Source organism: Polypterus senegalus, chromosome 4 (genome assembly GCF_016835505.1).
Source record: "Polypterus senegalus isolate Bchr_013 chromosome 4, ASM1683550v1, whole genome shotgun sequence".
Classification (NCBI taxonomy): Eukaryota; Metazoa; Chordata; class Cladistia; order Polypteriformes; family Polypteridae; genus Polypterus; species Polypterus senegalus.
Genome location: NC_053157.1, coordinates 124,797,512 through 124,823,745, shown reverse-complemented (window position 1 = coordinate 124,823,745; position 26,234 = coordinate 124,797,512). Strand labels below are relative to the sequence as shown.

Sequence of the window (26,234 nt, the reverse complement as noted above, 5' to 3'; positions counted from 1 at the left end):
GAAGACCAAAAGAAGCCTTTGTTAAGGTCTTGTTACAGTTGAGTAAATGAGTAATAGATTTATTTGTGCAGTACCTAAATTAAAGTCTAACCAAAATGTTTCACTTAAAGAGTGGAGTTATCGGGTGCAGTGATAAACAATACATCCAAAACTCATTATTATGTTACATGAAGCAGAGAAGCTTTTAGTTGGATTCACTGCATTTTTCTGCCTCTTCTTTTCTAAGCAATACAAGATCCTTTGGGAAAATATGAAGCTTCTTATCACTCAGTTAAAGGATTTGAAATCCCCCATGGTTTTAATAAGCGCTAAAGAATAATACAGCTTTACAGAGCACTTATGAGTCCTCACTTTAGATGGTCATTAGCAAGCAAAGTTATTATATATACAAGAGTTCAAAAGGTTCCAATTCCAGGGAATTTTCTGTGTTTTTAATAGAAATTAATACTTTTTTATTAATATACCATTAAATTAATTAAAATAGCCTAGACCCTACTAGTGTTTATAATGGCTATTGCTACTTGAATTGACAAATGTATTCATTTATTATTCACATAGAGAGCAAAGCCCCATTTTCAGCAGTCAATACTGCAGTGCCCTAATGGTTAACTCTCCTAGCTCTTCCTTAATTAATCCTTTAAAAGCTAAGTGGTTATTAGAGAAACCTTTATAAGCAGAACTAAAACCTGTTATTCTGTTCAATAAAGGAAGTACAATTCTGAGTTTTGAAAATGGCCAAAGCGAAACAATTTTCTCAAAAAGAGCTCCAGGCTATTATTGTTTTGCAAAATGAAGATTATTCCATGTGACAGATCTCCAAGAAATTGAAGATTTCACACAAAGGTGTCTACTACTGCCTTGAGAGAAGAGGACAAACTGGACAACCAGGATAGAAAAAGAAGGTGAAATGAGATCAACAAGACAGTGTACATAATTCACCTTTAAATTTATATACTGTAAATTTAAAAATAAACAAAACTCAGCAGGCTCATCATAAGTATAGATACAGTATATCTATTGTGAGTGCCATAGCAAACATACAGGCATCCCAGCTATTATATAGGGAAATTACTTGCACGACCAGGACACCATGAGGAAAGAAAATGGATATTCTAGCCAGGTTGGTTATTAGTACCTTTTCTATTCGGGAGGTCATAGTGGAAGGACAGAGGATGTCTGCTTCCTGGGGTCATAAATTCCCTCGAAACATGGAATGGCAGTATTCACCTGGTGGAGCTCCCATTTGTACACCTGCAGAGCATGGGTGAAAGTTGTAGCCTGGATGGTCAGCCCTGCCAGGAGGAGCTGCAGGGGAATGTTGTCCGTAGTTTGGGGGGGCTTCCTCCTGGCACCAGAAATGCTCCCGGGCCTGGCAAAATAGTAGCCACCTTGTCTTTGTCAGGGAGTCAGAGTGAGGAGAAAGAGGACAGCACTCGCTGTGGAGGTTGATGGCAACATAATTGCATTTGACTTATTGGATTATACTGTGTGGATTGAACTAAAAACCTGTCAAGGTACTGTTATAAAATCATTTTAACTTGGAACTGTGTCTGTGGCAATTGTGTCGGATGATTGGGGCTTACTGGTTTCACCTAGAGTCCACACTATATATGAAATAGTGCCATTCATGTCTATCTCTCTCTTCTGGTTATGGATGTAGAAAGTTAATTTACCGTGATGTGCACATAAAAATCATGACCACTAGATGGCAAAAGAGTACATATAATCATTGTATTTAGTGATATAAATTCATATTGTTAAAACGGTGTACAATTGTTATGTTAGTATCTATGTTTTACTTTTTTATTTATTGCAGCAGGAAACATTATACATTTACATGTTATGTTTTGATTTGGATATTTCAACTGAAAATTAGGTAATTGGATACTCTAAACTCGCCCAGTGTGAGACAGTTTATGTGCAAAAGCGTAGACTGATACCTGTTCTCCTCTTACACCCAGTTCTGCCAATGTAGGCACTATTATCCTCACAATCTGGATGGACCGATGAATGAAAGCACTCTTATATCTAATGGGATTATAACAAATAAAGGTAAGAAATTATGATGTCTGAAAGATGTATGCTTTACAGTTATAGTTTATCATTTAAAAAATTCCATTCCTGCACAAGTGTTTGCTCTCTATAACATCAAATTTTGAATTAAAATGTCATGTAATGGTTGTCTTTAGAATCTCCAGTACAAGGTGTGTTCAATTCTAGTACTGAATTCTGAGACTCTTTATGTACTGCAGTGAGCCTGAACTTTAATTATTATCTCTTAGTTTTTCAATACTCATTTTCAGTCATGGAGAGCCAAAGTACAATGCATGTCTTATTTAAAGGTCAATTACTCTTTACAACTGAACTTTTAAGCTTAATTAGAGTGCTTGTTTGAAGATGCAGAATGATTGAATTTTATCACAATGTGAACACTTACTGTCTTTTTATTTAGCCTCTGTGCTCATATATGGCTTTTATCAAAATAATGCGTTAAGAAAATCAGTGGGTGGCTTGTAAGAAGGAAAAACCAGGCAGAGTTGTGACAGATAAGTGACAGACATCGGGGAAATAAAAAAAATAACACCTAAATTGGGTCTTTAAATTACTTAACTGTTTTCAGCAACTGTTCAAATGGAATGCATTTCTTAAAGTATTATCAAGAAGATGTCATACATTTTCCAATTATTTTTTATTATTGTGGGAAATTGAAACTTATAATGCAGGGGCATTTTCAATTCACCTAACAAGTGCAGGAACTAATTAATTACAACTGCCATGTAATAGAAGACAGACAGGATACTGGCACAGTGGCTGGCCTCATGTATCCGAAGTTTAGAAGCTAAGCCCTGTCTGCTCATTCTCTCAGTGCGTGTGTGAGAGTTTTCCTTCAGACAATCCATTTTTTCCTTCTACATTCCCAAGAACATGCTGGTTTGATGATTTGCCATCTCAACTTGCCCAGTGTGAGTGTACACGTGAGTGAGCCCCGCGATGGACTGCTGCCTCATCAAGGACTCTTTTATGCCTGATGTTATTGGGACAGGCACTGGCAGCCTGTGACCCTAAACTGAACTGAGCAGGAGGCAGAATGTTATGCAATAGGAAGCAAAAATCTTTATTTAAAAGGATAGTGAGAATGAAAACTTTTAACCACCTCACAATCGAGGATTACATGTAAGGAATCTCCTCCTGTACATTTTACATGGTTTCAACATTATGAAAAGCATAAAAAATGATATATGTGGGATATCACTTACGGTTGTGCTGAAATTTCATGCAGGTGATAGAAGAGCTGGGGAAGATGAGTCTGAAGGAGGGTTTCAAACTGCAGACACAAAGACACAATTCCCTGAAAAAGAGCACAAGAGAATACTTTTTATCTATAATCTCCATAAATTCATGCTTCTACTGGTATACTTTGAGTACATTAATAAATGCTACAATGATAAATGAGCACACAGTAATCACTTTTACTCTGATCACAGAGGCATGGCATCAGCATGATGGGTTCATTTCCATTATCATGTTAATGGAATTGGAAATCCAGCTTTATTAATGGTAAGTTTATACTGTGTTTGGCCTTGTGGGAATTTGAGTGGTGGTGTGCCTATGGAGGGGCCCTCCCAATGCTGCAAAAATTGGCTCCATTGAAATGACCCTGAATTAGTTTAAGCCAATATATATCATTAAAAGGAATTGAAAGTGAATTTAGGAAAACCAGGCAGTTAACAAAAATACATCTTTTTGAGTTGCAGTGTGGCCTGTAGTAAATATTCTTTAGCAAATCCAGCTCTTTGACTAATGATACCATCACAAAATTGAGACATGGAAAGTATTTCATTTTGTGAGCTCACTTACTCCAGTGTAGGGTCATTGAAGGATCAAACTAAAGGTAGGATCCAGCCATGGATAGAATGCCAGCCCATCACACATGCGCACACACACATCAGCCTACTCACACATGCTCATTCATATTAGCAGGCAAAATTGCAGTCACTGCTACGACTAATCAGCATGCCTTTGTGAAATGGGCGGAATTGGGAGTACCTGTAGATAACTCTCATAATCTGGGGATACTATGCGTCAGTGCAACATAAACAGGAACTACCATCAATTGTTTATTTCATAAAAATATGAAAAACATATTAGTTAAAGTATATTACAGAAGAGCAACCACTAGTCACTTACTGAAGACGACGATGAAATGGAGTGTAGCTTGAAGAAGTAACGCATGTACATTTCCCGGAAAACACTATATAATTTGGGAGGTTCGTTGTAGAGAAAACATAGCGGAGCAACTGTAATTAAAAAAAAAAGACATTGGTAGAGTGAATTTGCAAAAATAAAAACAAAACACAGTCAAGCTTGTTTAATCCATTTCAGTGTCGCAGGGTGCTGACGGCAATCTTAGCAGCAAATGGTCACAAAGCAGGAAACAACACTGGATGGGGCACCGCTTTAATATAGGGAACATACAAACTCACACACCAATTCATGTTCACACAGGGACAATTTAGGAATCAACAATAAACCTAAATGTTGAAAGCATTACTTACTGTACTTGATAACTATTATTTAACTTCTATTAAAAAGAAAATCATCTTTAATCTTTCCTAATAAAACTGATAAACATGCAAAAAAGTACTGATTCCAGCCTTCCACCCTATACAATCAGGATAAGCTCTGCAACACAAACACTCTGCATTGAAATAAGTGGGCTTGGAAATGAATGAAGCTGTAGCTGTCTGTTATAGGGTCCTGTGAAAGCAGAGCATATCAAGTATGACAGACAGCCGGGTCCCATGTCCGGCCGGGACGCCTCTGCTGCATACGTCCCGGGGGAGCCACCATGGACAGTGCAATACCTTCCCCGGGGCGCCTGGGGGCAGTCTCCCTGGCCGTGGGTCCTTCATCAGTCTCCCCCGTGGCTCCATGGGACATGGTCCACCACAGCCCGGTTGGGAGATGGGGTGGCCGCTAGGGGGTGCTGCGGAGAGCCAGCCGCCACAAGGGACGACTTACCAGCCCCACCCGGAGGTGCAATTAAGACCAGCTGGTCAGGCACCTGGAGCACTTCCGGGTGGGCTATAAAACGAGCCAACCTCCCCTCATTCAGAGCCAGAATCTGGAGGAAGAGGACGAGGTTGCCTGGGAAGAGTGGTGGTGCCAGGAAGGGTTGTGTAAAGTCTGTTTTGTGCTTTTGGGACTGTGTTGGGCCTGTGGGACACGGGGAAGGCGTGCCCCATGGCTGAAGAAAAGAAATAAAAAACCTGTTTGTTGTACACGTGCCTTTTGCGTAGTCTGTGCCGGGTCGGGCGCTATATAGCGCCTTTTACACCTGGCACAAGGCAGGGACCCCTTCTGGATAGGATGCCAGTCCATTAGAGATCACACTCATGTACACCAACATGCACCAATTTGAAAGATAGAATAAATCTAGACTACACAAGCCATGAGACAAAAAGCAATGTTGAGAAAGGTCACTCAAACACAAACCACTGTGCCACCATAAATCACTGTATTATCTATCAAAATAATTTTATAGAAAAGGCATGTCATATTAAACTTAAGATGAAAAATGGGTACTGCAATTATTTTATGTTAATCTATTATAACATGATTTGGAGCAAAATGTAATTCTTTTAAAGGACGGCTGTTACATTACAACATAACCAAAGCATCTACTTCATATAAGCAATCAGGAATACCAAAAGAAAGTGATGTCTGCCAAATGAAAAAGAGCAGGAATTATTTTTTTCTTTTTGTAGACCCATGTAAATGCGCATTTATAAGCTGCTGCAGTTGCATACAGAATAACAGACAAGGTAAAAACTTGAATAAACTACACAATTTAAATACCCTACCATCAAAAAAGATTAAACAATATTCCTGTCCCTGTTTGTGTGTCTCCCTCTGTTTAAAAAGTCACGTCCAAACTGAAAATCAATTGCTTCTTTAGTACATTGAAAAATGTTGTAGTATTTCATTTCCAATGATCTCTGGTACTAGACCATTTTGTGTTACGCAATTTGTACCTAAATACGCATGGGTACTTACTGTATCTTTAACTGGTAACCTCGAATTGTATTAAGTGAGTTTGAGAACATATAAATATATGTACTTTTTACGCAGGAGCCTCATTAGTGTTAAGTATATCTCTTGAAAAAATAAGACAAATGCATTCAATGGTTTTTAACAACAAAATATGTTATTCTGTGTAACAAAAACATGAAAATACCCAAATGTCAACATAATCACAGTAGGAAAGGTATGTCTAGTGTCCATTGGTGTACTGATGCAGATTTAGTGTATGTGCTTCATGTTATATGTTTTAAAACAACCACCAACACAAATAGCAGATGTTAAGACATTTTTTGTAATATTTTTTCTGTTCTTTGTGCATGATTAACATGACAGATTTTACCCAAGTGCAACACATAGTGACTCCCACAGTTCCCCTGATATGACTGTTGACAGTTGGTGCATTATGAACACTGTTAAGTGGCAGATGTCTTTCTTGTCCATTCCACTTGACTGCAGTCATTTTACCTTTCTGCCACACAACTACTGCACCATCCTGCAGCTTGACCACAGTCACCAAGCATATTATGGTCATACAGTGAGTGCTATATGCATCTGTTTTCCTGAATTAAAATCTCATGCAAATCAAGTGAGATATAGAAACTGTCCAGCGTTATACAGTGACCTTGGTCAAGCAAATTGTTCGTCAGTGACAGCAGTGATGATGTATCAACGCCATATTGACAATACTTGTCATCCCACTTGGTCCCACTAAAAGTCTAAAGTATCGAGTTTCAGATTCACCCACAGCTTGCTTCACATAGCATATAGAACATGATACCAAGTCATTCCTAATCATGTGGGATGTACTGTACAGCCTTCCCTTATAACCCATGAGACTTTCATCTGTATTTATGCCAAGATCAAGAACGTACATGCCATCTGCATTTTTTTGATGATTGCCTGATACACTTCCCACAGTTGGCACAATTTCAGTGCTAGGTGTTCAGCTTCATCATATTAGCTATTTGTTATTAATGAAGTGCAAGTATTTCATAATGAGTACAAAATGACACACTTCATTGAAAATGGATGTCTGCAACAACCAGTATCATCTCTGGACTGGTTTACTCACTATACCCTGCAGTATCCCGAGACTGAAAAACACAGCAAACGTGACAAACAAAAGGTTTACTTTGACTTTTCTGACACTGCTCAGCAAAGCAGTTTGTTTCAACAACTATTTTCTCCACCAGATTTTCATGTACAAATCATACATAGTCCAGATAATATGACCAACAGACATCTTTAGACAAGGGAGGTAGGCAGAAACTGGAGTGCTGGAGAAAACGTACAGTGCCTTCAGAAAGTATTCAGACCCTGAATAGCCTTATGCTAAAATCTTTTAATTTTTTTTCACCACATTAAGCAACACTCAGTACCCGAGAGTGACAAAGCGAAAACAGCACTTTAGTAATGTTTGCAAATGTATTAAAAATAAAAAACTGAAATATCTCACTGACACAAGAATTCTGATCCTTTACTCAGTACTTAGTTGAAGCATCTTTGGCAGCAATTCCAGCCTACAATTTTCTAGGACATGACACAACAAGCTTGACATACTGTACCTGGATTTGGGGATTCTTCTTTGTAGATTCTTTCAAACTTTGTCACAATGGATGGAGACTATCAGTGGACAGCTGCTTTCAGGTGTCTCTAGAGAAGTTTAAATGGGTTTCATATGTGGGCTCTGGGTGGGCCACTCAAGGACATTCACAAAGTTGTCCCTAAGCCACTCCTGTGATGTCTACTTTGTGCTTATTGGAAGGTCAGCCCTCAGCCTAGAGCACTCTGGTCTCCCAGTCCCTTCTGTTGAAAATGAACCCATTTGTGCAATGTTGCGATGTTACCATTCATGCTTCATTGCTGGAAAGGCATTGAGCAGGTTGTTGACTCTGGACATCATATTTAGACCAGGAAGAGTTATGGTTATTAAAAACTTCTTCCTTTTCAGGATTTTGGAGAGCACTGTGCTCTTGAGAACCTTGAATGCTGCAGAAAGTTTTTAGCAGCCTTTCCCCGATCTGTGCTTCAATACAATCCTGTCTCTAAGCTCTACAGGCAATTCGTTCAAACCTTATGGCTTGGTTTTTGCTTTGATTAACATTGTTAACTGTGAGATCTCTTAGACAAGTGTGGGCCTTTCCTAATCTGTCCTATCGATTGAATTGACCAGAGGTGGACTCCAGACAAGGCACAGAAACATATCAGCGAAGAGTAATTGATTTGGATGCTTCTGAGCTAGTGTCATAGCAAAGGGTCTGAATACTTCAGTAGATATGAGATTTCAGTTTTTTATTTTTAACAAATTTGCAAAAATTTCTTTTATTATCCTGTTTTCAGATTGTCGTTGTGGGGAATTGACTGTTGCTTAATGAGAGAAAAAATATATTTAAAAGATTTTAACATAAAGCAGCAACATAGCAAAATGAGACAAAAGTGAAGGGTATGAATATTCTCTAAGGCCACTGTGGTGAGAGACCGTGAGTGCATTTGACCCCAAAAAAGATGTCCTATCCACTGTATCACCAATAAACAAAAGACCTCCAAAACATATTTTGAGGCACATTTCATCACAAAATGAGGCCAGTGTAAGATGGCATCTCACATCTTGCATTCTCAGTGTTGTAGTTTTGTTTTGTTGAGTTCTAGAATCCAGCTTTGGTTTGGTTAGTGACTCATTCTGATCTCCCCAATTATAGTTGACTGATAAATAGTATTTTATAATTTATGTAAAAAAAGTAGCTCCATGAACAGGAAAATGCCTCTCCCCCCAGTTTTAGCAACAGCAAATGTAGTCAAATGAAGCTAGGTGGAAGTCTCCATGAAGGTTTTATTTTGTTTTGTTCTGTTATCTGTGTGCGTATTGGAGAGAAAATATGCTGTATTCATTGGCATAATATATTTTGATTGTGGAACATTATGTTCGTACAGCTAGTTCTAGCTGACATTTGAAAGACTCATGAACATTATCCCATTGCATTAAATAGTGCAAAATGTACAATTGAGAAACTGGTAACAAAGTGACTTAATATTAGTTCTGTGAGCAATGCACTGAAACCATGAAAAGCTTTCATCCATAACCGATGGGTTGTTGTCAATCCTGCAGATTATATGGAAAGAATTCCTCATACGTCAACTTGGTGATTACAGACAGATGTGTCACAAAGAGTGACATTAGCGTGTATCCTATTATTTGTCAGGTATCGTTCACTATTTAGTTTTTAATGATTACAATGTATGTGCTGTTTACCTTGATTATGCTGCTTGTTCTTGCTGCCTAAGGAGGAGGGCTCGCTCAAAATTCAGCAGTGATTCTGAACATGCATTAGCTGGCTACAAAAATTGGTATTGTGAATAATAAGGCCGTATTAACTGCCAAGAACAGCTGGATGCTTTTGGACTCCCTGGTTAGAGGAGCCTTTACAACTAAACCAGGCAGCAAATTAGGCAACTTCTAGTCAGAGGGGATGTGAAACGTGATTCATTGCAGAGTTTCATATTTCCAAATATCACAAGTTTGCTGCATTTTGACAGCCTATAACATGCTGCCTGACCAAGCTGACGTCTTTACTGTATGATGGTTTTTCCGGTATGGTAAGTTCAGTCGTAGTCTCGACTGATTTATTTTCCTTTGCCAGTTCTTTAGTGGCACAACAAACACTAGATATCAAACAGATAAGTCTCTCTTCTGTTTGCACACATTGAAACACCCATGTTCCTTCTTTCCCCAGAACCACTTCTGAGTAATTGTCAGCTCTCACACACACACACACACACACACAAGCTTTCCCCTTCAACTTAAGACAAAAATCAAACCTGTTTGATTTTCTTAAGGTGAGTTGCAAGCCAAGTCTGACTGAGTCACAAAGGATTTCAAATTACCTGACCCTGGTGGTCATAGGAGTTTGCTGCAATTGCCTCGACCCCTTTAAGAATTATGTAAGTGAAGAATGTAACTGAAAATTAATGGCAAAGTTGTATAGTGTGCTAGGGGCTTAATTTGCTGACTCTTCTGGACCTTGTCTGAAATTACTGTTGAAGGATTGCTAAATAATTTAATATTACTAATTAATGTACTCTTTTTTTGTATATGTGTTATTGCCACTTCATTGAGAGCAAGTAAGAAAACAATTCCATGAATATGAATTTGTGCCACATGCACATAAAGTAACTAACTAACTAAACCTACTTAAAAAATCTTTTGTGCTCAACACAAAGATTTGTAATCCAAAACATTTTTATATTTGACTTTAAACAGAATAAATTTTAATATTGTAACATAAAAGACTAGGATCAAGTGCCAAGAAAGTGCAAGGCAAATAGTAAACAATATCTGCTGATATACATAGTACATGTAGTGTATATTATATATTAATCAGCTAGATTATTTTACTTACTGAAATGTTTATAGCTGGCCAGACTCCTAATATTCCAACTTCATGTTAATTATCTTAGATGACATCTTTGTTGCATATTTTGCAAGTTACATCTACACATTTCAAATGCAGGAAAACTACAGTAAGCACCACATAACACAAATCATGATCTAAAACCAAAATAAATTATACAGAGATTCAATACAGTGGTGTACCTAAAGGCGGGTGGAGGGGGTGGTCTGCCCTGGGCAGCACATTTTTGGGGGCGGCATTATTGGCCAAAAGGCTCAGTACAATTTGTGTGTAAGCAGCCGGGTTCGGAAAAATATCATGAGTGAAAAAAAGAAAAATTCTCTGATTTTTATTCACAAATGCTATGTGGAAAAATAATAAATAGTTTGATCAATCGGGTGTGCATGACAAAAGCCATGCAGACCCTGTCTTGTCTATAGTGCACATGACAAGTGCAACTTTTTGTTTCTTCTAACGAACAAAAAACCACAAGTGACCAACTGATGAACTTAAAGGATGTGGTAAATGCTGATCCAAGCAAAATGTTATAAGATGTAATGGTTTGAAATTCTTGTGCAACTAAAGTCATAAGACAAAGGCCCTATAAAAGATTTGGGACACCGACCCCTCAAGGCAGATGAAGGGCAGGTGTCCTAGGACTGTGCTTCTCTGTCATCTTACCTTTGCCTGGTGTGTATTAATAAAAGATTTTTTACTAACTTTAATTATATCTCTCTGTCTTCAGTCACAAGAAACGACACTAGAGAAAAAGTGTCAACAGCTATAACGCCATCAGAAACGCCATCAGAAACAGCAGTTGAAATTTATGAGACAATAACAAAAATAAACATAAACATTACACCGATAATAATTTCTAGATAGATAAACAACTAATTTACAATTTATAATTTTGTTTCGTTATCAATCCAAAGGCGTTCTTTCTCTGCGCAGAAAACATCCCCACCTGTTACTTGTACACTACGCTCTGGATTTTGCAGTGTACTTATATTGAACTAATAATTAGAATATGGCTTATCAGTGCATCTATACTATATTCTTGTCTAGTTGATGCTTATAAATAATTATATGTGAAAAATTATTGCTGTTTCTCTATTTATGAATAAATCTAAGCAAAATTTTTCTTAATTTTTCTCTATAATTCATTTTAACTTTCTATTTCAATAGTTTAACATCTTCAGTGGGCTGGCACCCTCCCTGGGTTTTGTTTCCTGCCTTGCGCCCTGTGTTGGCTGGGATTGGCTCCAGCAGACCCCCGTGACCCTGTAGTTAGGATATAGTGGGTTGGATAATGGATGCATGGATGGATGGATGGATAGGTTAACATATTTCAGATATGTTGGAGGGCAGCAAATTGAAGCACCGCCCCACCCCGAGCAGCACAAATTCTACCTATGCCACTGATTCAATATAGCCTTATTTAACTTTAAAACAAACACATGCTTTCAAAAAATACAATTCTTCCCCATATAACATTTACTTTATGGTAAATTGGCATGCCTGTATATGTTAGCTGACCTTCACCCTACCATAATTAGATTGTATGTTTTATTCTAAAGAGTAAGTACCTTCTAAACTGTTTGACTTAGGACACCCTGTGGCTGACTGCATGTTTTCATTTAACTAAACACTTTCTGTTAACTACATTTTTTTCTTAATTTATTATGCAGTAATTTCCCAGTTTCTACTTTTATTGTGCGGGTCATAATTATATATATTTTTTTCTTTCTGTTTATGTACTGTATACATAACCGGCCCCTGAAATTCACTAGCACCATGTCCAAGGGAATGGTTTCTGTGTCACTAAGACTGATCGTAATTTTCATTAAACATGCTTGAGAATGTTATGTATATACAGTATCTATAGATACAGTAAGATGAGGGGGGGCTAGACTCTGTGGTATTTAAAACATGTCAGACTGAATCTTGTTGTTGTTGTATTCTCAGTTCTTTACTTCAACATGAAATTAATCTCAGTGGAGTTAAAACTGTCTTTCTTCATCAGTTTTATTGATCATGTTGTCATATACAACTGGCATAACTGCAAGTTTATTCCACAGCAATATCGCTTGAGCAAAAAGAACAGTCAATAGAATTCAAAAAAGTTTAAAAAGAAGGGGGCTATCTATTAAAGGTTTTATTTCTTTCATGAAACTGGAAATTTCAACTCAGTAAATATGTGGTTTCCTTTCCCGCTTGATTGAATGACACTTCTGTTAGGCTGTAAGGCTGTGTTAGCTGAGCTGTACAGTGTATTAGTTAGATGAGGATCATGCGCTACACTACTTACCTCCTTCAAGCCAATCAGTCAAAATGATCACTGTTTTGTTTACGATATTAAAAATTCCGATGTATATCAGATGTTTCTTTTCAGAAATCATTTTAACTTATCACCAAAGGTTCGCTTTCTCCAACTTTAAGCTGAGACACTTTATCTTTAAAGCTTCATGCATGTACTGTATGTATAAGCTGGATTTCCTACTCTACTGCACTCCTTTCAGGCATTTTAAATTCACTACATCCATTTTTATTAAGTTCCCTGCCATTTATGTCTGTAACTTCCATATAATTCCTATTTTTATTTTCGAAAGTTTCTTCATGCTGGCAAGGCATGCAGAGTCATGGAGACCTTTAGCAAGAAGATTGATTGCCTTGACTCGTGGAGGTTCCAAAGTAAAGCTCTTGAAAAACAGGGCCAGCTTGGCTAACAGTGCTTGGACATTCTAAGATTAATGGGGTCTTCTGGTATCAAACACTTTATATTTTAGCAGTACAAAAATTTGGAGACGGGATTCCAATGTTTTGTTTTTAACCCTTGTATGCAAAGACTGTGATTCTTCAAACACATAATAATAATACTACCACTAACAATAATAACAATGCATTTTATTTAACTACGCCTTTCTAGACACTCAAGGAGACACTACAAGATAATATCTTACATATATAATTAAAATGAAAAACACATATAATAATCAATAAAAAAATAGAATAAAACACATAGTCAAAACAATTTAAAAGTATCTATGAAACTGAGAAGGGAGTGTTGAGATGGTGAAATTTAAGGTGTTTTTTAAGTAGAAAAAAAGAATAAAGAGTCTGGATATAATGAGGGAGATCCAGAGCCGAAGAACAGCATAACTGACCTCCCACGAAAAACAGGCAGGCTGAAGAGATAACAAGAAGGTCAGAAGTAAAAGCACAGTGACCAGGTCAAATGTTTAAGAAGATCTTTAAAATAAGTGAGAGTCAGATCATGGAGTACTTACTTTGTAAGTAAGAACAAGAACCTTAAAGTCAATAAGGTACCTGTCTGGAAGTTGATGAAGTTTGTAAAGATTAGGTGTAATGTGACTATGAGCCTTAGTTTGGCTCAATAGGCATGCAGCAGAATTTTGAATGAACTGCAGCTTGTTTACAAGTTTAGCTGGGATAAAAGACAATAAAGCATTACAATAGTCTAGCCTTGATGTGACAAATGCATGAATCAGTGTCTCCACCGCATGACTTGGACAATGAGAGATGAAGTTTTGATCTATTATGAAGGTGATAAAATGCAGCACGAGATATAATGTTAAAGTGAGACTGAAAAGAGAGAGTGCTTTCAAAAACAATACCAAGGCTCTTGACATGAAGGCATAAAGGAATAGGGGTGTCATTGATACAGATGTTAACATTTCCAAATTTTGAGAGGGTACTATAAGAGCCCGCAAGGTGAATTTCAGACTTGGCACTATTAAGCTCAAGCTTATGATGCACCATCCAAAATTTTATATCAAGGATTGAACTAACAAAACAGGATAAATCATCTGAAGCAGAGCGTAAGGAGGATCACAGGAAAGTCCAGCAAAACATTAATGGACCACCCACAAGGTGTGCTGTCAGCCTACAAATACATGAACAAAAACAGCTGAAAAGTGTTTATAGGTGGCTGGATGTGGGCTACACACAAAATGGAAGTTAGCAAAAATGGATGGTGCCTCACTGCACATAAAGCTATACTTCAGGGAATAGCACACTATCTGATTGTGAAAGTTTTCTAGTTCTCTCATACTTCATTAAACTCATAAACATGTTTACAATCATACTTACAAAGAGATTACAAGTTATGGTTGTTAGTATAGCTAAAATAACAAGATCTACAAACTACAGAGGGAAATGGTCCATTAACATCAGGATCTCACGGTCAGCCTCCATGTACATGGCACGGGTGTGTTGCATATTCATCAGACATGGAAGAAGGAATTTCACTGTACTCTGTACATGTGAAGATCAGTTTAACAGGGTCAGAGAATATTTATTATTATAGTAAACAGTACTCTTGATAAAATTGTTGTCTAGTGCCTTATTGTTCAATATATAACAATATCACGGTCCAATATATTATACTCTTACTGTCATTATTGTTTGCATAGCCATGACGCTTAAAGACAATTTTACCAATCACCAAGCAATCTTAATTTTTTTGTAAATGGCTAAAGGGTTTCACCACAGAACTCCAGCAGGGCTGGGCAGAATGCAGAAGGCACTCTACACAACACTCCATGAGACTTGGATCTCAGAATGCCTAAGTAGCTCTGTTTTTCAAGAGCTTTGATTATTACAAGATCATGCAATCCTCCGAGAATTTATATTCTCCAGGTTTGCTTCACACTACAGTAGATATTTTTTTCTTGCCTTCACTGCAGCTTCATTTGTAAGATATAAGCAATTAATTTGGATATGCTTGGAAGATAGCATTTCTTTGTTGATTAAAATGCGTATTAAAATTAAGTATTCCTGTAACACTCCAGTGCTAAAATGATGTACAAGCTTTAAAAAATAAGATAAATGTGCCTGTTCAAAAAATATGCCTTTGCTAATTCCCTACAATTACAAAAAAGAAAGTTTTAAGATTTCTGCTGTAATATTCATCCATTGCACTTTTGTTCTTGTCCATATTAAACAGCTCAAATGATAGAGATCATTACTCATTTTGAATATATTGCTTTTTCTGGTAATGTTTTTTTTTAATCAGTAAACACATACTGAAATATGACATTTACATGTATTTTCTTATCCTGGAAACTGCACTTTCTTGGCAGTAACAATAGGAAAAACTTGAGATGTGGTAATCATGACATAAATTCTTCATATATCGAAAGTAAAGCCATGTGCTTTGTTTATTTCAATTACTGTTTGTACAGTATTTGAATGCATGGCAACATAATATTTATAACCCTAGATAAAATGGAAACAAAAAATAATAACAAATAAAGGAAGCATTTAAGATATCTTTACAGTAACAGTAGAATACTTACCATACATGGAAAAACCATGAAATGGAATAACACCTAAAAGGCAGAGAAAACAATAGTAAATATATATATAAAAATATATATAAATAAATAGCATATCAAAAATATCAGCTTTTAGAACCATCACTTAATAAATCTAAAAGCAAACAAAATACTGAGCAATTTCTTTTCACTAAATGCATTAACTATAATTTTTATAACTAGCCATACTGTAATGTATCAACAGAGGGTGCACAGGCATCATTTATTACCATTTGGTGGGTAAACAACAGCAAACTCTTCTATTCCAAGGTTACCTGGTAATAAAGTACATAAGGTAAATTCCAAATAAAATCAGATACATAGTTATATTCAGTACCTTCGTGTAAGTGCAAAAAACATAAAAGTATAATGAAAAAGCATTAATATGTGAAGGCATGTCTTACTCAGTAATTGAAGTTTGCTTTATCAAGTCTATTTAGGAATGAAACAAGAGCCATGAGGTGCCAGGAGATAACACAACAACCCAGATATGTGTGCCTTAAGGCTTTTGAGTCTTTAGAGCACAGCTGTTGAACTCCAGTCCTGGAGGGCTGCAGTAGCTGCAGGTTTTCATTCTAACCATCTTCTTCATTAATGACCCATTTTAGCTGCTAATGGACTTCTTTTTTCCTTAATTTGAATCATCTTGACTCAGGCCTCTTAGTTGTCTCTTTTTCTTTAATTAGCAGCCAAATAAAAATGAGACACAAAACGAACCACCACGTAACCAGTTCACCTGTGCCCATCTCACAATATCTGAAAATAAAGAAAGGTGAAGGTCTCATTAAGGTTGATCTGTCAGGTCACCAAAACTTCAACAGTTTTGGAAATGACTGCTGTGGCAGAATGAGAGCAGCAACAAGCTATGGAATTAAATAACGAGTTTAATTAACTCCAAGAATTGGCTTCTCATTAAGACACTGGTTGGAGTGAAATATTGGTTGGAGTTTGAAATCCCAGTTTAGCTGCTCAACTGTTGGCTCATTTCATGTCTCATTTTTGTTTGGCTATGAAGAAAGGAATCAATTCAGAGGACTGAATCCTTAAAAACAGGACTATTAAAATGAAGGGAAAAGGAGTTAATTAGCAGTGAAAACTGGTCACTGATTAGGAAAAGGGTTAGAATGAAAACCCGCAGCCACTGCAGCCCTCCAGGCCTGAAGTTCAACACCCCTGCTTTAGAGTCTCCTTAATTCACAACTAATGAGCAGCCAATAAGGTAAAGACACATTTTGTAAGCAAAGAGGTTTTCCATTTCCCAAGACTTGTATAGTATAGTAGTATATATAGTACTGTTAGTGCTCTGAGACGTCCACATGGAGCCTCCATGCAGTCCATTTCCTTGGAGCAACAGTTAGCAATAAGAATAAACTGAACGTGTATTTATGCAGGTTTTATGAATTAGGGATTCCAAGGTGTAGAAATCACAAAAAAACACTTCCAAAAATGTCCACTAGAGGCAGATAGACCACCTAACCTAGGCTATATAAAGGCCAAACACAAAACTCTTTATAAAAAAGAGGTTTATTTTTCACAAAATTCTCTGTTGCACAATGAAACTACATAGAGCCCAAAATACATAAAGCATTTGCCTGAAACACAAGGCAATCCAAGTGAATAAGTCCCACAGTGAAATGCTAAGAGTTGTTGAAATACAGAGCAACAGGTCAAAAGATATAATAGATCACAAAAAGCACAAGGCAAAGCAAAAACACAGAACTCAACAAAACTCCCAAGCACATTCAAAGTAAACCACCAAGAACTATGGCAGACCCTCTGAATGTATAGGATGGAGGGCAGCTCCTGTGAGTGATTGGTAGGTGGCTTCACTTCTTGAGAAGCCACCCACAAAACACACGGAACATAACCCAGGCAAACCTTGGAGAAACCTTGGAGGAACCTTGGCTGAACCACAACAGCAGGCGCACCTTGAAAAATGCATAAAAGCAATACTTAAAGCATACTGTTTGCTGCATGTGGTGTACTTACTTTTTCACATGTATTTCACAGTATGCTGCTAGCTCCGCATTATTTCTATTTACATAATAGTGAAAATAATAGCATATTTAATAAAGATTTAATTTTTTTTCGCCCTGCTGTGATGTCCAATATTTATGGGGTCATATTACACTGAATATCAAGATCTCACTTTGATTAAGAATGTAAATATTTACACAAGAAAAATCTATTCTATGATGTCTGTCTCAGGACAAACAAAGAAGGGTATTTTTTATATTTCCAGCTATGGATAGCATTTTGCATATTAAAAATTAATTAGACTTTTCACTACCAAAACAAATCATAGCCTTGTTTTGCATTCCTGGTTCACGTGGCAGAAATCAACATTAGAAGGGATGGAAGTTCACTGTAGTACCACACTCACCCATGAAGAGCCACTTTAGAAATGGTAACACTTAGAAGCAGGAAACCAGAATACTCACCCAGGCACAGAACAACATGGAAAGTGACAACAAAAAGCAAATAATTATCCCTGGGTCAATGATAGATAGATAGATAGATAGATAGATAGATAGATAGATAGATAGATAGATAGATAGATAGATAGATAGATAGATAGATAGATAGATAGATAGATAGATAGATAGATAGATAGATAGATAGATAGATAGATAGATAGATAGATAGATAGATAGATAGATAGATAGATAGATAGATAGATAGATAGATACTTTATTAATCCCAAGGGGAAATTCACATAGTCCAGCAGCAGCATACTGATAAAAAGCAATATTAAATTAAAGAGTGATAAATGGGGCTATGAGATAGCGTCCTAAACTACTGTGCCACTGGGGCAGCACATAATTATAAAATCCAATAAGCCATCAATCTGTTAATTATAAAACCCAATTCATCACAAATCAGTAACATAAAATATAGCTTCTCCAGTAAAATTAAGCCGGGCTGTATATTTAAAACTGCACTTATTTATGTGTGAACACCCCTTCTTTAAAAAAATGTGAAATATCCTTAGTATATTGTATGCACTTCTGGCACAAGATGTCTTCACATCAAAAAGAATAATCTGTCAGTGGCCTAGGTTCAAGGGTTCAGAGGAAAACTGAAAAAAAACCTGAATGTGTACAATATATAAAGAACTGCAGTCAGACCTACAATAGTAGAAGTGTATCGACTACCTAAAGGTATAATAAATAAGTCACATTGGCCAAAGTGCTTGGTTTACAGCATCAGCTATACTTTAATGGCCATGACCTGTGCACACCTACACATATGTCCAAAGTAGACATTTGTCTACTGCTTCACAGTTTGAAGATGAACATTTTTGATTCTAGTTTGTTTGTTTGTGTACCACTTGCAGAACATGCACTGTCATTGCAAAAATATCTACAATGGCAGTTCTCCAGGAAAATGTTGTTGTTTGCATCAGCTCTTGAATGATGCAAGTCTATATATATGTGTATATTATGCAGAGTGCGGATATACATAGTGTTCATTAAAATCATAGATTTGTCTTTAGAGGATGTATGAGTAGCAATGTAGTGAAGTTGAGAAATAACAGGAAATACATGGTAGAATTTAATTAAGTTCAGTAAATAATTAACACCTTAAGGAAATACCATGAAAAGGGGTCTAAGGTCTGGAGTGGAGAGCTTCTTCTTTTGTAAGTATCCTTTTATAGTTTCTTTTCCCCTACAGGCAGTTCATTGCTCATTTTTCTGGCATGTTTTAACAATAAGGCTGTACAACCATTATCATATAAAAAAATCAGTGTTTACCTCTAATGTAGGATTTTGGGGGAGTAGCACTGTTATACTTGAAATGTTCCAATACTGTTGTGTCCCGAGAAAAGCAAAGTAATACCTAAAAAATGAACACATTTATGAACAAAGAAACACTCTTTAACTTACTGTACTTATAATACAGTAGCACCTTAAGCAGAAATTGCTCAGTTAGTCAGGAATATTTTCTGTCATAACCATTTCCTATATCCACTTTCTTCAACTAGGAGTTACATGCAGTCACAGTCAGCCCTGTCCATTGCAAGGCGCCTTAACATATTCGCCTACCTTCACCTAGGCACAGTTAATGTGGCTGCTCCACCTAATTGCATGTCACTGGACTTTGGGAGGAAGCTGGAAGTCTGGGTTGAAACAGTAAGAGAAACATTCAAACTCCTCAAAGGTGTCACCTCACCCACTAATTGAACTGGTGTTTATGTGCTACCTACAAAAGTTATGGTCTTGACTATTTAAACTCTTAAAATATACACTAGTTGAATTACCTGGCATTGCAAGGTGAGAGAGTGGAAAGGATAAAGTTAAAGAGCAATTACAAATTATATAATGTATTACCAAACTTTCTGACCCTTAAACTTGCTGCATTTTGTACATAACTATTTGTCAGTACTGGAAAGCTTCAATGCATATGATATTCTTAGTTCTTCCACTTGATTCAAAGAACCGCAAATTGTAGTAACTAACTCCAGACATAATGTGGCCTATCTCGGGCGGCATGGTACCATTACAAAGAAGTGAAGGAAATGCTCAATTAAAGAAAAAGTTAAATGTGTTAGGCAGTGATCAAACCCAAATGTCTTGGATGAAAGACAAGCAAGTTAACTAGCACACCACCATCATAACCTGTGTGGTGCCATTTCTCTTTTGACAGATTATGCTGAAGTATTCCTTGTCAGTGTCAGCTCGCAGCTAAAAAGCTGATAGTCATATATCAAAGATCTAACCTATGGTGAGGAGTACCAAATTTGAAGTCTGTGCCTTAAAAATAGAGCTGTGCTTAAAGAACAAAAAAAAGATACAAGCAGAGATTGTGCTTTATTGATCTAGAGAGTTTGCTAAAATACCAACAAATACAGTAACCTTCAGTTGTTAAGCCAGCAGCCATACCACATATGCTTCAGAACAAGTCATCCACCTGAAGCTAAGCATGTTCAGGTCTGGCCAGTATTTGGGCAGGAGACCATCTAGGAAAGGTTGGGTTGCTGCTGGAAGAAGTATTGGTGAGGCCAGCAGGGGAAGCTTACCCTGTGGTCTGAATGTTGATCCCAATGCCCAAGTGCAGTGATGGGGATACTGTACTGTAAAAATGGTGCTGCCCTTTGGGTGAGATGTAAAACTGAGGTCCTGACTCTCTGTGGTCAGTAAAGATCCCTGGGCATCCTTCATAAAAAGTAGGGTGTATCCTGATGCCCTAGCTAAATTGCCCACCACGGCCTCGTCATTCTGGCCCCTAATCATTGCCTTTCTGTAAGTGGCTATCTCTCGCACCACTTCAACAGATAATGTGTGGTTAGCGCAATGGTGCAAAAAAAAGGCTGCCGTCACATCACCCAGGTGGATGCTACATATTAGTGGGGGTTAAAGTGTCTCCCCACTCACTGAAGTGCTTTGAATAGTAAGAAAAGTGCTATATACATGTAAATAATAATTATTATTATTAATAAGTATTCAGTGACCACATTTCAATAAGGGTTTATCAACACACTCCAGCTTCCCCATGACCCTTCTCTGGATAAGAAAATTCAAAAAAACACATGAATGGATAACTAATAAAATTTTTACAAAATTCACCATGCATTTTCAACAGGTAGAGGCAATAAGCAATAAGAAAAAGTAAAAAGGTAGTTTTGTTGTGTGTAAATGTGTCTTACAAATCTTAATAAGTCACTTTTCAACACTTAAAAGCACTACGTCAAGTAGATAACAAATAATTTAAATGTGTGCCCCTTTTCATCTGAAAGGCTGCAAATATAAACAGTCACAAACATATTGTTCTACCACTGGGCGGTGATGTTAGAACTGACAGCTTGAATTATAAAACATATTACTTTTTAACCCAAAGCTCCAAAAAAAAGTTAATGGTGTAATGTTTTGGTTGGTGTAATATTTTTCTCCATTATATTGTTAATTTGGTCATTTTAGTGAGCAGGCAAAAGATGAGCAAAGTTGTGGTCTTAAATGAGCATGATAGGATCAAGAATACATGGAAGAGTTACTCTGAAAAGCTGTTCAATGCAGAAAATCCAAAAATAGTATTTGGGGATGCAGTCCCAAATTAAGGGCTGGTACAAGAAAAAGGAAGAAATAAGTAAATGAGGCAGTGAAAAGAATTAAAATGGAAAAGCAGCTTGACCGGATGAAATAAAGGAAGTGTGGAAGACTTTAGGAGAAGAGGGAGTAGATGTGTTGTGGGATCTAATGTAGAAGATCTAAGAACAGGAGACAATACCACAGCATTGCAGAAACAGTGTGATTATACACATTTAATAGAAGAAGGGTGATATTCAGGATTGTGGAAACTATAGAGAGATAAATCTGATGTCACACACAATGAAACATTGGGAAAGGGTTATACAGAGAAGGCTAAGGGAAGAGAGCATCATAGGGGAGGAGCAGTTTGACTTGATGCCAGGAAGTGGAATAACCGATGCAGACTTTGCATTGAGACAGCTCATAGAACAGTATTGAGAAAAACAGAATGGTTTGCATATTGTGTTTATTGATTTGGAGATGGTTTATGATAGAGTGCCACATCAGGAGGTCTGCATGTGCAAGAGACAGAAAGGAGCACCAGAGAAGTGTGTGAGGATTGTCCAGGATATGTATGAGGCAGTGAGGACTCAGCAGTGTTGGGGTAACAGATAACATGTAATTAGAGTAGGTCTGCATCAAGGATCTTCTTCAAATCCTTACCTTTTTGATCTTGTTATGGATGTATTGAGTCATGGGATTAATGATAAATAAGAAGAAGACAGAATATATGAAGTTTAATGATAATTAGAATTCAGAAATTAGCCTGCTGGGAGAGTGGACTATTAAAAAGAGTGGATACATTTAAATATCTATAATCAGTGGTAGCCTGAGATGGAAAATTAGATACAGAAATAATTCATAGAGGGCAGTGTGGATGGAACAATTTGAAGAAGGTATGAGGAGCGTTGTGTGACTGAAGAAAAAAGGTGAAGGTTAAAGGTAAGGTTTTTAAGACAGTGGTAAGACCAGCAGTGATGTATGGACCTGAGACATGATCACTAAAGGGAGTGCAGGAGAAGAAGTTAGATGTGGCAGAAATGAGAATGTTGAGATGAATGTGTGGAGCTACAAAAAAGGACAGAATAAGAAATGAGAAAATCAGAGGTTCAACAAAACTGGGAGTGATATCTAAGTAACTGCAGGAAAATGGTACTGACATGTAATCAGGAGAGAAAATGAATATGTGGGCAAAAGAGTGATGAGATTGGAAGTGCAAGGGAAGAGAAGGCAAGGAAGGCCAAACTAGAGGTGGATGGATAAAGTAAAAGAAGATCTGACAGAAAAGGGCCTGACTGGTAAGGAGCTGCAGGACCAGGCTGTATAGATAAGGTTGATCATGTACATCGACCCCACATAGAACTGGGAAAAGATGAAGAGGACGAAAAAAAAAGGTATTTTTTAATGAAAATTTTTTGATTGTTATATTTATGTTTCTGCAATACCATTTGTAATAGTGTTGAAGTCCCCAACCATTTGTGTTTCTTCTGATTTCCACTGCCATTTCTTTGTTAAACATGGTGCGTCACTGCTGTTACATGACTGCTTGGTTGACAATCCACTACTTCCTACTCCAAGATCTATTTAAGATGGCAACACACTATTCACGTCACCTAAGTTTTTAGATAAAAAACAAACTTTTGAAGTGCACTTTCTTGGATATTCTGCTCCTCTTAGCGTGTACCTGAAATCTTCCTGAATTTGGCCAATGAGTTTTTGATTAGCAATTTTGTATTAATGTGTTTTTTTAAGTAAGCTCTTTGATGTTTGACTCTTACTCATTTTCACAAAGATGTTCAACTTCATTTCTTGGCTCCTGCCTGTATACCTGTATTTTGTTTACCTTTCAGTCCTATTCAATTCTATAGATATTTCTATGATTTTAAAAATGCAGTCTCAGATTTTAAAATAATGACTTTTTTACTTTAGAAAACTTCAAGTCCTTGTTTTTTGCTTTGAAATTTCTAGTGTATATGTTTATTTATAGGCAGTTTATTTGCTGGTAAATATTACCAAATTTTATTTACTACCACTTTCTCTGTGGCACTATGCTTTGAAATAGTGAAAAAGTGTACTATGGCTAGCACAGGTATTATATACTTGCCATATTTTTTGTTTTGTAGTCGCTGTAAGCTTTTATCAATAGACAAGAAGTAAGGATGTGCATACATGTTGCAGAGGACCTCACATTACAAACTAATAACAGCAAATGTAAATGGTCCTTAAAGTAATTTCAAAGTAAAAGATAAACAATGCAGATGTTTAAAATTCATCAACAATAAAACATTAGTTGGATAATTGCATATGCAGGCAAACATTAAAAAAATAATAAGTGAATAGTATCTATGACCTCTTATAAATGTATTAAAATAACCATCTACTTTTTTCTGGGAAGCCTAATCACTATTGTAGCTTCTCTCATAAATAAAATGCATATAAGGATAAATATGATAGGGAAAAACCATCCTTCCACTTTTTACCTGTTGATTATGATTTAAATTGCATTTCTAGAGACATTGAGTAGGATTCTGAATAGCACTATACACCAATATATAAAACAGAATTTTTAAAAGCAATCCTATAGACAGTATAGTTTTGTATAATAACCATGGAAATCAATGATAGTGATATATGGGTGAATAATTTATTTAAACAGCAAAATCAATCTAATAAGTAGGTAAGATAACACCAAAGCAAACATGATATTAAATGCAAAAGAATTTGTGCTTCTGTTTAGTGGCATTACCTAAAGAAGCTAAAACATATATAATATTGAACATGCCAAAAGTGGAATCAATAAAAGGTCCAATAAGCACCTGATGATGCACCCTGCATTGAACATTAAATACAAAAATTATTAAATGCAATTTTAATGTCATGTTATTTTTCATGTCGTCATGAATTCTTTACATCAGGTCCTACTCCCTTATATTTAAAAGAATGCTATATACTGGCTCAGGAAGATTAAACTGAATACTTAGTGAGTTTGAAAACATGCCACCCTGGGTGTTATCTAATGAAAACACTGAGAACAGATTAGGTTTATTTTTTAATAAGATGTGCATTTACACTGCTGAAAACCCACTGCCTCAACTAGCAGTGACTAAATATGATGTGAACATTGGGTTTGTAGCTATGGTTTTTATACACGGCATATACCAGTATCACTATATTTTTTAATGTTTAAAAAAGCTGCTTCAGTTGTCATGGCAGTATAAGAGTCCAAGGCTACAGAGATACTCAGAATCCATGGCTACAGTCAGCTTTAAAACCATGATTACATTTGATCCACAGTAGTCTGAACAGGAAGAATAAATCAGCTATAAATAATGTACTATAAATGACAAAGGGCACTCAATACACAAAGTAATGTCTATACTTATGGCTTTTTTATAAACAAATATTTGAAGCATTCATATATAAGCTGTTTTAAGATGGTATTTCATTTTAGAGGTACAAAATGATCAGAGAATGAATGAATGAATGAATGAATGGCAGAGGTGTGGTTAAAGGAAGTTTGGGAGACCAAGTAATAATGCATGAACAAATGCAACTTACTGCTGTATAGACTGTCATCTTAGATGATGTATATGTGTAAATGGAGGCCACTTTTTGTTATGTGATCACTGAGATTTGAGTGAAAATTATTACAACATATTTCTTAATTAGCTTGGTTTGATCTTTCTTCAAGTTTTTTGTTATTATGTTTGATTGACTTTACAGTATATACTTTTCTGTGAGTTAAAGTGCATTATGACCACTAACCTTGGCAAAACAAAGCAGAGACTGCATTTATACAGAAATACATGTTGGCCTGTGGCAACAATGTCAATATTTTATTTGTTCTCTATAAGCCAATGGTGCTTTGCTGCCTCTTGGACTGGGTGCCTTACATCTGTGCAGTCTACAATAAAATCAATAGACTATGAGGGCATTTTGTCAGGAAAGATGGCTCTCAGTTGGAGGTCATGGGTTGTTCAACAAAGTAATGACCCCTAAACCTCACACAAAACACCCAAAATGGAGGAAAAGTAAACATTAAACTATACTGAATTGGCCTGCAATTAGATACAATCTGATTTCCACTGAATATCTGTGGAAACAGCTGAAACGTGCAGTTGGGAGAAGGTAGCCATTTCAAACAAAAACTGGAGCAATTTGGTCAAAAAGAATGGGCATACATACCAGTTGGGCAGTGTAGAAATCTCTTTCAGAGGTATGGAAAGTGCTTGCTTGATTCCAGTTACTGTCTCAAAAGACTGTACAGCAAATTATTACGTTAAGGGTAACCTATATTTTCATCCATGCAATTTTCATTTGTTTTATTATATAAAATAATATTTACGGTCATAAATCAAAAGCTAAATTTCACTTCTATTAAATGTTAAATTAAGAATTGC

The 26,234-nt window shown here is 36.5% G+C and overlaps 1 protein-coding gene across 1 annotated transcript in view; it reads right to left on the bottom strand.

Annotated features, from left to right (window-relative positions):
* Window positions 1-26,234, bottom strand: part of tbc1d19 (TBC1 domain family, member 19) — a 203,743-nt gene that overhangs the window by 18,538 nt on the left and 158,971 nt on the right. Inside the window, exons 14-18 of the mRNA XM_039751260.1 lie at window positions 19,564-19,648; window positions 16,039-16,083; window positions 15,791-15,823; window positions 4,189-4,298; window positions 3,258-3,349 (exon numbers count right to left, since the gene is read on the bottom strand). Of these exons, the coding sequence (XP_039607194.1) occupies window positions 3,258-3,349; window positions 4,189-4,298; window positions 15,791-15,823; window positions 16,039-16,083; window positions 19,564-19,648 (365 nt within the window). The remainder of the gene's footprint in view (window positions 1-3,257; window positions 3,350-4,188; window positions 4,299-15,790; window positions 15,824-16,038; window positions 16,084-19,563; window positions 19,649-26,234) is intronic.